Genomic DNA, 14,397 nt, shown 5'->3' on the forward strand with positions numbered 1-14,397 from the left:
TAGAATACACACACATACACAAATACACTGAATATAATGCTAACATTAGTAATAATAAAAAGACCAGAAGTTGAGTGTGTCTGCTGGGGGTGGTTGGTGGAGGAAACTAGAGAAGAAGGTATCAATTATGCAGGACCTGGGAGGTTAAAAGTGAGACTGGCTTTTTCTGAGTTGTTAGTCATGACAGAGTTCTGAACAAGATGATGGATGACATGATCTGACTTAACATTTAACAAAACCACTCTGGAGGCTGGGCTGGGAGTAGACTGTAGAGAGAAAATGGCGTTAGTCATTCAGTCTCAAATGGGTTTAATACCTGCTATGACTACAGGGTTGGGTAGAGGCAGAGATTAGAGGCTGGAAAAGTGCTAGAAAGGATTCAATGAAGGCACACGTGGAAAATGAAGAGACTGAATGTTTTGCAAACTACATCTAGTCCATGCAGTGGCTGAGGGAATGGATTTAGACAGATCTGAATCCTCCATCTTTGCTCTTGGCTAAGTGACTTAACATGCTAAATAATATTTATGTCTGCCAAATGGGTTTCATAGTACCTACTTCATGTCATTGTTAGGAGAATTAAATGAAATGGTAAATACGAAATGCTTAGGGAATTTCCCAGCGGTCCAGTGGTTAGAACATGGTGCTTTCCCTGCCGAGGTGCTGGGTTCGATCCCTGGTCAGGGAAGTAAGATCCTGCAAGCCGTGCAGCGTGACCAAATGCTTAGCGCTATGTCTGACAACATAAAAAATGTTCATTAAATAGAAATGACACTCCCTAACTGCTGGTTGTGAGCCAGGTACCCCAGATAGACCTTTATTGCATAATCTTGTGTTGTCCCCTCAACAACCCCGAGAGACAGGCACTGTTATAATACCGTCCCCATCACATAGTTGAGAAAAGGGGCACGAAGAGAGCAGGTAACTTGCTCATGACACACAGCTAGTATATGCGGGCATTTGGACTTAATTCCTGATCACAGTTTGCACTATTCATGACTAGCATGATAATTTCAGGCTTTAGGATCAACTTTGTGAAGGCATCCAAACGTTTACATTGGAAAAGCTACCTTTTCTGAATCCATGTTACACTTTTATATCAAACTTAAAATGTACATCATATTTTATCTTTTGTATAAGAAACAAGTTCAGAGCAATGAAGTCACTTGCTCAAGGGCACACAGCAGGTAAGTGATGAAGTCTTGATTTGTAACCCAGGTCCAGCTGACTAAAGCCCATTTTATTTCTCTCTTTTCTCTTTTAGCTAATAAGCATCTAATCACATTTTAATGAGACTAACTAATTCCTGTAAAAATGTTTGCTGGCTACTTTACCCAAGCATAGCATGTTGCCTGTAATAACTGGGTCTCCTAAGCAGTTGGAAATTTAAGAGTCATATCAGAAGAGCACTTATAGAGATGAGAATGCCATCAGTCAGTGGGGTCCCAGAGCCTTTATACATGAGGATCTAGGGCTCTCGGTCATACCAGAGTGGGGTTCAGGGTTGAGAGAGAGAAAGTTTAATGCCTTCATCTTGGAGGAAAAAAGAAAATGATTAAACATTTATGAGAATCTTTGCCTTCAAAGAATAAACGAAGAAGACAACAGCATTAGGAAGACAGAGTCTCTGATAAAACGCTGTGCCATGAAACCATGTGAGCACAGGGTCTCTATGCAGTGGTCAGTGGGCCCCTTTCCTACTTGCTACGTTAGACTATAGTTCTTAATTTGGAGAGGAGAGAGGAGGGAGGAGCCAAGGCTTTCTGCAGATTTTAAAAGCTCCAAAGGTTATGCATATGCATAAGATGGTAAGGACTGCACATATGAAGATAACTGTTGAGAAATTCATCCATCCATCCAACCATTAGTTCATCTGTGCATCTAGCCATCCAACCATCTTCCCATCTGTCTGTCCATCCATTCTTTTATCATCCATCCACTCATCTATCCACCCAATCATCAGTTCAGTCCAACCATTTGTCTCTCCACCCAAGCATCTGCCCATCTGTTCGTCCATCCATCCGTGTCCATCCACTGTCCATCTACCCATCCATGAATACATCCAACACTGTTTTAGTGCTTTCAAATATTAATGCAATTTATTTTTATGACAATCCTGGGAACATAACTCTTTAAGAGAGGCACTATAATTAACCATATTTTACAGCAGAAAAAAGTTTTAAAAAATATTTTTTAGATGTAGTTTAAAGTCTTTATTGAATTTGCTACAATATTGCTTCTGCTTTTTATGTTCTGGTTTTTTTGCTCACCAAGGCATGAGGGATCTTAGTTCCCAAACCAGGGTTTTAACCTGTACCTCCTACATTGGAAGGCGAAGTCCCAAACACTGGACTGCCAGAGAAGTCCTAGAAAAAAGTTAACGAGAACAATCTCTGAGAACTCACACAGCTAACAAAAGGGAACTTAGGATTTGAATTCAAGAAGTTTATACATTTCATTTTTAAGCACTCAGCTATGTTTTCACTCAATGTTTGTTGAGCAAATAAGTGAATAAATGAGATACTATACAAACCGTTTTAATAAAGCTGCAAGTCAGTGGCAAAAGGCTAAGTGTTTTATATACTTATTAGCTAATAAGACATGGTGCTGAATCATGATATAATCCATGATATCATTCATGAGCTTTAGAGTTCGGTTCAAACTTCAGCACACTGTCTTATTACCTAATAAGTAAATAAAACCAATGAGGTGGGATTCATGATATCATCTTGAAGAGTGGTTGTAAGGACAGAAATAAGGCACAGCATCTATTAAAGCCAAAAACCTAGTAAGTCTCCCTTTTAGTACATACTCTGGAGAAGCTCTTGCTCATAAGCACAAAAAGATAAACACAACATTTTCAGTATAGTATGTTGGGGACACTAAAACTTTGCCAATAACCTAAATGTCCATCAACAAGAGATTGGTATGTTTAATGCAATGGAATATAAGTGTTAAAACGAATTTAGAGATAAGTCCCAAAAGCCTGTTGAGAGAAAAATAAGGTAGTAGAATGACACATCCTAATTTAAATTTTACAAACACAAAAATAATATATATTGTTTATAGATATGAATATATGTGGCAAAATGAGAAACATGTGCCTGGGAATGAAAACCACGAAATTCAGAATAGGACTGTTTTTAGAGAGAGATGAGAGGTAAAAAGATGGTTTCAACTGATTCTGTAAATTTTTATCGTATTACAAAAAAAAAAGTACCCAGAGAAAACATGGTAAAATATTAAGATGCCTAAAATTAAGCGGTGGTTACGTGGGTTTTTACCTATATCATCATTTATACTTTTGTATATTGAAATATTTCCCCAAAGATACATTTATTTTAAAAAAGATAATACATGTAAAGTACCAGGCACAAGGCATAGCACATAGTAGCTGCTTAATAATTAGTAGCTATTTGTCAAGACAGTAAGACTATATAAAAACGCTAGTTAAGGAGAAAATAATTATTTAAGCAATAAGCTTTGCCCACACACAAAATTCAAGAAACTAAAAACAATTAGGATAATAGGGGGAAATGGCTCTATTTAATTTACCATATTGACCAGTTTCCCTCATGGCTAAAGTTTATTTCACGAATGTCAGAATTTATATCTTTTAGGTATGTATATGCACACACACACATATATAATTACTTATGAATGTTAATTTCAATTTTTTTATCCCATTTGAGTCATTCACACTTTTCCACAACCAAACTGGGCATCCCAAACACAGTGTTTAGAAGAAACGTAAGTAGGGGATGAACAGGAAGTTATTTTATGCTGCAGCTCCACCAGGAAAAGTTGGAAGGGAAAAAACAATCACCGACCTGAAAAGGGCAGGAGAGTCTATTCTTAACCTGATGTTTCACAGACTGTACAACGAGGGCTCAAAAGTGCTTTTTAAAGATCCTGCGACTCTGTTGATCTTGAATCATATGGTCCTTTAGAAATTTACTTATGCTAAATAATGGGCTCAAATATTAAGATAGTTTTCTTATCAATTTTTAGGTACCCAAGCATCCCAATTTTCCATCAAATCCTAGTCTGTGGTTACATGAAAATACAGAAGACAATTTTCTCAGTGGTAAGTAGACTCATGTTTCATTTATCAACCAAGTTTTTGCTTCTTTCTGTATGTGTTGCTACTATTAACTAACTCCATGGTTGCACAATTCATTCAACAGAGCATAGGAGCCAGTTGGGAGACTGCCCTGTTTTAAAGCTCGATTCTACATCCTTCACATCAACGCAATCCTTTTACTCTACTTCCTTCCCACTGGCCCTGCCACAGTTCAGACTTTGACCCTAGCACCTGTCGGGCAGACATTTGTATAAGCTGCTGCATGATGCGCTGCCCAGACTTATTCCATCAGCTGCCTGGAGATTTCTGAGTTGTCATCTCAGATTTTATTTAAGGAATGACAGAGAGATGTCTACTTCAAGAACATAACACTGACTCAAGGGCAGCCCATCTCCAATGAGGGGTGACGAAGGTGGGGTGGGGACCCCCAGGCCTCTTGTTCCAACTGGAGACGACTCTTAGGTTCAGAGCCACTGGTGGGGTCAGCTGAAGCCTTCGTTAAGCCTGGACTGTAACCCAATTTCTCCCTCTGTTCAATCCTACTTCTTTCTATTCTCTCTACAGTAGAGATCCTCAGAGCACTGTCTAGTAAACTTCCTGCGTGTTAATCTCTGTTTCAGAGTCTGCTTCTTATGGCACCAAATCTGCACCAACATTCACGCTGTTCAGTGGAAGGACTGCTTTCCTTGGACCCTGTGCTCGAGTGAGTGATGTGACCAATGAGTTGAAACAACTTACATGAGTTACTTAGAGACCAAGCACTGAACTGCCAGTGCAAAGCCCTGAAGGGCTCTTCACTTTCTATTATGGCAACTGGCAATGTTCAGGAACATTCTGTGAACCCGAGTGACAGTGATGAGCAGAGCTTCCAGCCAACCTGCAATTGGACAGGTAGTCTGAACCGAAAATAAACTTTTATTTCTTTAAGCCATTAGGATGTTGGGACTGTTTGTTGCCACAGTAAAACCTACCCTATTCTGAGCAACACACATACATCACTGCAACAGCCTCCTAAGGTCCCCTCCTTTCCTGCTTCCACTGTGCCCCCACCCTTTGCATCTATCAGCCTCACTGCTGCCAGGGACAGTTCTAACTTAATCTGTCTCCTGCCCTCAAAGTTCTGAAGAAAAACATCAAATCCTAACCTTAAAATAAAAGACCATTCAAATCTGGATGTTACCCCCAATGAAACCCTGTCTCCGACTTTGTCTCTCTCTCTCTTTCCTTGTGCATGCGTGCTAAGTTGCTTCAGTCACGTCCAACTCTTTGCAACTCTATGGACCGTAGCCCACCAGGCTCCTCTGTCCATGGGATTCTCCAGGCAGGAATACTGGAGGGGGTTGCCATGCCCTCCTCCAGGGGATAGTCCCGACTCAGGGATCGAACCCGTGCCTCTTATGTCTCCTGTATTGGTAGGTGGGTTCTTCACCACTAGTGCCACCTGGGAAGCCCCTCTTTCCTCATCAACCTTAAAAACTCGTTATAACCATCCTCCTACCCTAGAGCTTGTTTCCCCACTGAAACGGCCTGAAATGCCTGCCCATCTGCCTTTCTCCACCTAACTTCCAAATTGTCCTTTCTAACTTCAACTTGAGAATCACTTCCTGTAGGAAGCCTCCTTGGCTTCCATTATCCCTCCCCGTTCGCTTTACTCCTGTCTGATTAAAACTCCCTAAGCACTTGAAGGACCCAGGTAAAATCCTTCCACAGAGTTTCATTTTCTTAAATGTCTCCCCTACTTGACAATAGACTCCTTGAACACAGGAGACAATCTACTTGACTTTGTCTTACTAACACCTCGGCACAGGAACTGGGACATAGTAAGCACCTGAAAATTATTTTAGGTATGAATATATGGACAAATGAATGAATCAATCTGTAACTCCAACCACGTTCTACAGTGAAGGACCTAGCAAAGGCAAACTGAACACTGATCCTGAATATTTGTTGATTAATTTCCTAGTGACTAGGTTTTTTATGAGAAAATTCTTCCATATTCCTTCAAGTTCTATTTCTCTATGACTGAATTCTAAACTTTTCTTCCTCTAGCATTCTCTGCCCAATATATTGTTTTTTCTGGTCTGAGGATTGGCAAACTTTCTCCGTTTTAAAAAACCTAATAGTAAATATTTTCAGCTTTGTGGCCGATACATTCTTTGTATCAACTATTCAACTTGAACTAGTTGAGTAACAACAATTTGGTTCTGCCATTGTTTTTCAAAAGAAGCCATGGACAGCATGTAAGTGAATGAGTAGGGCTGCAAGCCAATAAAATTTTATTTACAAAAACAGGAGGCAGGCCAGTCTTCCCCTGTGGGTTGTAATTTGTCAGCCCTGCTTCTGGCCTCTGTAATTCCAGGGGCTGTGGAGACTGGAAGGTGGGGCCAAGCAAAGGGTGTATGGTTTGAAACATACACAGGTCACTGAAAGCTCAATGAATGACTGCCATTTGGAGACTTGGTCTCCCATAACCAATATGGCAGGATGGAAAGTTCAGGTGTTACTGATTTACGGGTCATCAGAGTCTTGGAATATAAAGAGATTATCTTCTCAGAGACCCTATCGCTAGCTGTCTACAACCTCCTAGATTTTTGTACAGGCCGTCAAAAAATGTGGATCTACTGTGTTGGAACATAAGCCCGGATACCCAAGGTCTATCCTGTATTGACTGTGTGGGAGATTCCATAGTCTCTCTTTCTGAACATTTTTGCATATACAGATGGAAATTCAGTTTCCAGAGAATCAGTCTCACTTATAAAAACAACAATTAAAACCCTAAGCAATCCTTTATCAAATACCTTCTTCAGGTCTGGTGTTCAGTTCTTTATGTACCTGAGAGCTAATGTTTATTTATGTCCTTGTGCCACGCAAGGCATTCAGGGTTACACACATTATCTCATGAATTTTTTACACTATCCAGAATGGCAAGGCTACAGTTCTCCTCTCTTATTCAGGAGGAAATGGAGCTCAGAGAGAAAAAGCAATTCACTCAAGGTCAGATTTGCTCAAGTTGGAGCCCACAGCCTCTGCCGTGATCTGGCATGCCTGCTGCCCATCACTGCCAGCTGTCTGCCCCAGGGAGCTAACCCAGTCTGTTATGGTCACTGAAGTACCCTAGATTCTGTCCAAAGTACCTCCTCCTGGAGGCAAAATGACTCCATTCAGGGTTTGCAAGAAACTCTACCTTTGAGACGTTGGAGATGAAAGGAAAACGTATCCCAAGTAACAAACTGAGGGCTTTGTTAGAACACGTCACACTTAATAAAAAGCAGAGAGTGTTGATCCTTTTTCAACGACACTCTCCCATCATTTTCCGCCTTAACTGTTTGTTAAGCCTAATTAATTGTGATACCGCAACCCATCTGGGCAAGATAAAACAAGAGAGATATATCAGCTTTTAATACTCAGCCCTAAATGGAAGAGTGAATGTTCCATGTCTGCTATGTCGACCAAATTCAAACCTTTACTCATCAAGCAAGTCTTTGTTAAAAGGCAGCCTTGGTGCAGCCTCAGTCTGCTTTTTATTTAGTTGCATGACTACAGAAATGCCTTGTAGCTAGTATCTTTATTATTCATGGTTTCTGGCAAATTAAGTCTCTAGCCTCTCCAATATCTAGAAGTGGAGGAAGTGTTCAATTCCAAAGAAATTATGCCTTCCCGGCTGTGCTGGCCAGGCAAGGATGTGGTTGCCAAGTTCCTTATGAATAGGTAGAGATCTTATTTCACTTATAGTATATGAATAAACAAAACACTCCCCGGGGACGGCCAGGTATTTCATGTAATGGATATCTCCTGCCCCACCCTCACTCTCCAGAGTGACTGAATCCTCAATTTTCTTACAAACAAGACTACTGAGACTAGAAGTTTCCAGTTCACATGCCATAAACATGACCAGTACGATGGAGCATTCCCCTATGTGATTTTGAATTTATAATTATGGGACAGCAATACAGGTATTCTAATAACGGGCCTCCTACCCCCAAACTTGAACAAACTACTGTTGCAAGATACTTACAAATATATTTGTGCATCAGTGTTTGTACTTATCTTGAAAAATAATCATTTAAAGAGCTCTAGATTTGAGATTCTGGAAATGCAGGTAGAGTGGACACTGACTGCATCCCTCCCCCACTGTCTGGTAGCTTTGTCATCTGGCTGGGGCCAACTTCACTCTTGGCTTCAGAAATGGTGTGGCAACCCCAGGGGCCTAAGCCAACCGATGAAATTTAGGGTTTCTCAATCTTCTTATTCATTATCACTCCCTTAAGGAGCCTTTGAAGATATTTATGTTGTTCGCTAGTCACCTCACCCCCCAAATTCCACAAGTAGACTGTATATCTGTTCATGTATTGTATGTATACCTATGCTTTATACCCAAAGACTAAGTTTTTTTTTTTTGGCCTCCCTCTTATCCCTAGAAAATGATTTTGGCCTGTTGGGGGCCCTATCATTCCCTTTTGAGAATGCAGGAATTATGTTCCCATTCCCCGTGCCCATGAGTGCACGGCAGTAGGTGTGAGAACAGACCCTAAACTGACTCGTCAAAGTGCAAACTGGGAAATTATTTTTTGATAGTTGGTGCCTTTGAGAAATCCTCTTTCTTTCTAAATGGGTTGACATGTGGACCTAAGTCCTGGAACTACTGTGGCTATCTGCTATCACGAGGAGGAAACCAACTAACACACAGCCATTGCATGAACAAGATAAGGCTGAAAGAATCGTGGAGGACAACCAGAGTGCCCTGATCAAGCCATACCTGAAGCTTATCCTGCTGCTAGATTTTTCAGTTGTGTCAGAAGTCCCTACTGTTTATTCTGCAGGTTACTTTGAGTTCATTTTCCTATTGCAATAAAAATAGCCCAACTGGTAAAGCAGATAACATTTACTGAATATGTCCTAAAAACTCTCAGCACTGTCAATTAATTCTTGTATCAACCTCTATGGTTTGTACTATTATATTTCCCATTTTATAAACAATGAAACTGAAGAATAGGAAAATTAAATAACTTACTCATGACCATACATAGGCGGAGGCAGGATTTGCTCCTATGTCTATTTAACTTGGAGTAAAAGGTATTAACCAGTCTATTTTATGGCCACTCAGGTCTATTTCTTGTTCAAATTTGAAAGACATTAAAGGAAATTTCTTTGCTAACAACTGTGTTGCACAATTGAAAAATCTACAGTTCTCTCAAGTTTTAAAATATTTTAAAATTATTTCCAAAGACATGAACTTTGACTACTTAAGACTTAATACTTGTAAAATAGCATCACTGACTCAATAGACATGAATTTGAACAAACTCTGGGAGATAGTGAAGTACAAGGAAGCCCAGAGTGCTGCAATCTGTGGGGTTGCAAAGAGTCAGATTCGACAGAGCAACTGAACAGCAAAAGATGGTCATCGTTATTTTAGGTCTTTCTCCTTGTTATGAGAGGGTACTGGCTCTGTCACTATCCATTTTATAGAAGAGAAAACCTATAGTTCAGTAGGTTCAAGTTGCAGTTCTGCTTAAAAATAATTACTGATCAACCTTACAAAGAACGTGTGGAGTCTCAGGCTTCTGAAACTGTCATTTTTGAATGGCTCATTACCAGGAGAAGAGCTCTGAGTCCTTGGAGTCTTTGGGTGAGGGGCACAAGGGTTGTATGGTTAACCAGAGTACTTGTGCTCTCCTTTGGAAACTTTCTCACATGTTAAAAAGTGAAAACATAACTGTATCAGGGTCACTTCTCCTACAGACCAAACTGAACAATGATTTCCCCAAAGAGAAAAAGGCTGAGAGGCAGACACACCTCTGACTCCAAAGAGCCAGGTGATCTGTGTCATGTGACCAGATGGGCTGTCTCCACAGCTCCATAATCCTCTCAAACCGCCACACGCTGCCCTGGTTCTCAACCGGGCTTCTGGAGTCTTTCAAAATGCAAGACATCTCAGGCACGTTATCCAAAGCAGGAGTCGGGAAAGCGCAAAGTACAACCTTTCTCACATTTTAACAAGGATGCCGTGGATGTCAAGGATGACAAGGCCACGCTGGTTCTTTAGATGCCCACAGTTTGATCCCAGGTGCTGGCCTTTTTCATTTTGCCTGACGGAAGAAAATGGCTTATCAACACTAGCAGCTTGATCAGATATGGGACTCAATACAATGAGATATGAATTAGAGCCACATTGAGAACATGGTCAGAGTAGGGAGAATCCAGGATCTGCAACAAAGCTGATTCCACATCGCAGGAAAGAAAACGTGATAAACTCCAGGTAGAAGCTCCCTACATGCAATGTCGATTAAAAAAAAAACCAAAACACTTAACAGTGTTTTGTTAAAAACACTGTTTTTAAAAAAACAAAATATTAACAGCCAAAGCACAGGACTTCTAAATCCACAAATGACTGTTTTTTAAACAATGAAGGGAAGCGACAGCCCCAGAAAGACTGAACAAAGTTGCAGCATTTTTTGCCTGCAGGACGGGACCTAGCAGAGAAATAAAGAGGCTGTGTTGTGTGACAGGGAGTAAATCCAAACGTTAGCATTCCAACGCTCAGCCAGGCCACCACTCCCCTCCCCAGCCCGTCATCCTCCTGCAAAGTGTTCACAATTTGCTGTCCTTCCTTCCAAAAGCCAGCAGACACAGATTCAGCTTTTCCTGGCTCTGCCTTGCAAGCTGGGGCTGCCTGATGGAAAGGCAAAATCAAAGGGAAGAGTGTGAATCCATAAACTGATGTGAAATCCTTGCTCCCTGAAATGCCTACCTTCACCCCCAATGAAATGAGAAGGAAGGAATCATGTGAATGTCAAAGTTGCTCCCTGAAGAGGCTCTGCTGCAGAGCTACAGCTTTCTGAGCTAAGTGCCCTGCCGGAACACCATCGCTCTGTAATAGATGTCTGCGAAGACAAGGGTAATTCACCGAGGGTGCCCCTTACACACTGGGGAAAATTCACAAGCTTTATCAGGCAGCAGTTACCTACAGTGGCTGAGCTTTTGACCCAGGAGTCAAGCAGTCGGCTAGGAGTTGAAAAAGAAAGCGGTTGGAGGGAGAGGGACAATAAAATCATACAGGTGGAACCGGTTTCCCGCGAGCGCCAGGCATCCCGCTAGGGCCGCGCCAGGCTCACCTGGTACACCTCCCGCAGCCCGCACCACGTCCGCAGCACCTGGTGGCAAGCCCGCAGCCTCGCCGTGTACCATCTCCGCAGCGTGGACACGGTCAAGTTCCACACGAAGCGGCTGCCGCTGAACAGCAGGTCCTCCACTCCGCACATGAACACTGAAGCCATGCCTTCTCCTTCCCCCTGAACCGGGGGGTGCCCGGCGGGCTCCCGCAGCTGCAGCCCCACAAGCCCGATCGCAGCGGCCCGGCCGCCTGGGCTCCGGACGCCGGCTTCTTGCGGGCCGCCGGGGGTCAAGCCTTCCCCCAAACTGGTCTTTCACGGTGCGTCCCGGCCAGGCTCGGGCGGCATGCCCCGGGATTGGGCGCCCGCCAGCCAACGGCTGCGGCGGGCACACAGAAGCCCAGTGTCCACCCCGCCCGCTTGCTGGCAGCGCCGAGCGAGCTGCGCTAAGCTCCGCCAGGCGAGCCCTCGGTGCTCCCGGGGCGCGGGAAGCCCGGACCAGCGAGGACTCCCCCTGGCGCTCCCCGAGTGCGCTGGGCAGCGGGGGGAGTGGAGCGACTCTGTGCAGGCAAACAGGAGGGCTGCATCTCAGCGCACTGGGCTGGCGTCCTGCACACACCACACACGCGCGTGCACACACCAGTCCCAATGTCCGAATCCGCTTTGGGGAGCACCTTACTTTACACTACAGGGTTTTTGCTTGGTATCTGTCTGCACTGATAAATGTCTCCTGGCAGCTAGAGATGCAAGAGGGATAAAAAAAAAAAAAATCCTCCGAAGCATCCCTTTGGACCCCACTCCCGGGGGAACAGCTCTGAACGTTTCCTTGGTTGTGCTGAAGACAGAAGGTGAAGATACCAGTCTCAGAGCAACAGTGTGCTCCTGATTGCAGAACCTGCCTTTGCTCCTAACTCGAGGGGTCTCAGAGGAAATAACCTGCCTGTTGCCAACCAGAGAGTAGGATCCCTCGACCCCGGCATTGTGCTAATTCCAATGCAGCAGTCAGCTCATGAGAAACACAAAGACCGTTCTGGGTCTCTAGCAAAGAGTTCTTTGCTGGGAAATAGAGGCACACAAGAGAATCCTTGGTTTGGTTCTGGAAAATTCAGTTTCTGCGCAGGTGTAGCAGCCACTGCTAGCACAAACCTGCACAGGCAGATAGTTTATTTTCCACTCATAAGCAAAGAAAGCTGTTCCACCACTTATGAAGTCACCAGATAATGAATGTTTTTGTTTTTTTAAGTTCTCCCCCAGGAAATTGATAGTCCCAAAGGCATTTGGAAAAAGGAGCCGGAGGAGTCCCACATACCACTAGTCTCTATTATTCCTCTGAAATATGTGCAGATTTCAGTCCCAAACAATAGTGTAACATTGCTCACAGCAACAGGACTGCAGCAAATTTCAGGGCGGTGGTTTTTCCTGAATCCATCCTTAGGACAACTGTCTGTATTTTACTGGTGTTTCACACCTGGGGTGTTATCTTTGCTATTAAGTGGCAGAAAGGTAAAGGTGCCAAAGCCTTTCTCCTGAACTAGTTCAGAAAGCTTCAGAACAGACTATCGACAAGTCAAATCAGCTTTATTTCAGGTTTCAAATGTGCCTTGGGAATCTTAATTCAGGCAAAACTCAACCAGTCAAAAGAACACAAAAAATTTGTCCTCAAAGTGCCTGGTTTTCAACGTGATCATAATCGGGGAACTTTTAAAGGATGTTTCTTTTCTTACTTTTTACTTTGTATTATTACTAATAAAATTGCCTAAGAGTTTTTGTTGAAATAGTTAAGAGGACATCTGCCCTGATGCAAGATTTGCACACCTTTCTTCACAGTAAATCTGCTCTATGTGTTCCTTAGCATTAGCATTTTGATGATATTTTCCAAGATAATGGTCACAGTGTTTACACAGAAAATACTAGGTCGCACTGAGTCAAAAGACAATGAACCAAGTATAGTTTGAAAATGAAATGTCATCCTTCTAATGGAAAACTACTGAACTTCAAAATGGGCCTATGAGTATAAGAGGATGATGGTGGTACATTTTTATTGTTTTTTAACAATGCAGTGTGACTGTGTTCTCGGAAATGGGCAGCCAAGGGAATACCAGAATAAAACCTACAACAGATCAATTATCTCCGTCTCATGACACCATGCTCTCAGAAGAGATGCTCTAGATACACCGTGGCAATTATCTATCTGTGAACTGGCCTAATGTCAGTGGTCAATTCCAACCTCAGTGATTTGCATTCAAGGTTTTCAAAGTCAGGGCTTACATTATTTTCTAGAAAATGGGGTGAGGTAGTACAGGGGTTCTCAAAGTGCAGTCCCTGAACCGGCAACATCAACATCACCTGGGAACTAGATGCCAGTTCTTGGGCCCCCTCCAGAATCAAGGCGTGGTCAGGGAATCTGAGGTCTCATGTGGCCTCTGGGGGATTCTGACTCTCATTGAAGATGGACAAACACTACTGCAGGGCATGGTAGCTAGGAGCTAAGTCTCCAAAGAGATTAAATCCCTGCTCCTGAAGACCTGTGGTACCCCGCACAACCTCCTTAAAGTCACAAAGCCTCAGTGTCCTCATCTATGAAACAGGGGTAATATTGGAATCTACTACATATCATTTTGGAAAAGAGTAAGTAAAACACACTGGCTTTCCCTGGTGGCTCTGTGGTAAAGAACATGTGTGCCAAATCAAGAGACGTAGGTTTGATCCCTGGGTCAGGAAGATCCCCTGGAGAAGAGAACAGCAACCTACTCCAGTATTCTTGCTGGGAAATCCCATGGTCAGAGGAGCCTAGTGGGCTACAATCCATGGGGTCACCAAGTGACAGATGTGACTTAGCGACTAAGCATGCACACAGATGAAATATGCGATGACTGGCAAAAAATAAGCGCCCAAAGGAAAAAAATGATCACCACTACCAAAATTAGGAATTGTTTCATTTTTTGGTACTTAGATAAAATGAAAAGAAAGTGAAAGTCATTCAGTCATGTCTGACTCTTTGTGACCCCATGGACTATATACAGTCCATGGAATTCTCTAGGCCAGAATACTGGAGTGGGTAGCCTTTCCCTTCTCCAGGGATCTTCCCAACCCAGGGATTGAATCCAGTTTTCCGCATCACAGGCAGATTCCTTACCAGCTGAGCCATAAGGGAAGCCCAAGAATATTGGAGTGGGTAGCTTATCCCTTGTCCAGTGGATCT

General features: G+C 42.9%; 1 protein-coding gene across 3 annotated transcripts in view; it reads right to left on the reverse strand.

Moving 5' to 3' along the window:
• Positions 1–14,397, reverse strand: part of FRMD4B (FERM domain containing 4B) — a 360,069-nt gene that overhangs the window by 182,378 nt on the left and 163,294 nt on the right. Inside the window, exon 1 of one of the 3 annotated variants that reach the window (XM_043443091.1) lies at positions 11,199–11,723. The exons of 1 other annotated variant lie outside the window; for it this stretch is intronic. In XM_043443091.1, coding sequence (XP_043299026.1) covers positions 11,199–11,360 — 162 coding nt within the window. In that variant the 5' untranslated portion in view covers positions 11,361–11,723. Of the gene's footprint in view, positions 1–11,198; positions 11,724–14,397 lie in introns of those variants that run through there. One more of the 3 variants, XM_043443090.1, reaches the window with a different exon arrangement.

The sequence above is a fragment of the Cervus canadensis genome, chromosome 22, assembly GCF_019320065.1.
Source record: "Cervus canadensis isolate Bull #8, Minnesota chromosome 22, ASM1932006v1, whole genome shotgun sequence".
Lineage (NCBI taxonomy): Eukaryota > Metazoa > Chordata > Mammalia > Artiodactyla > Cervidae > Cervus > Cervus canadensis.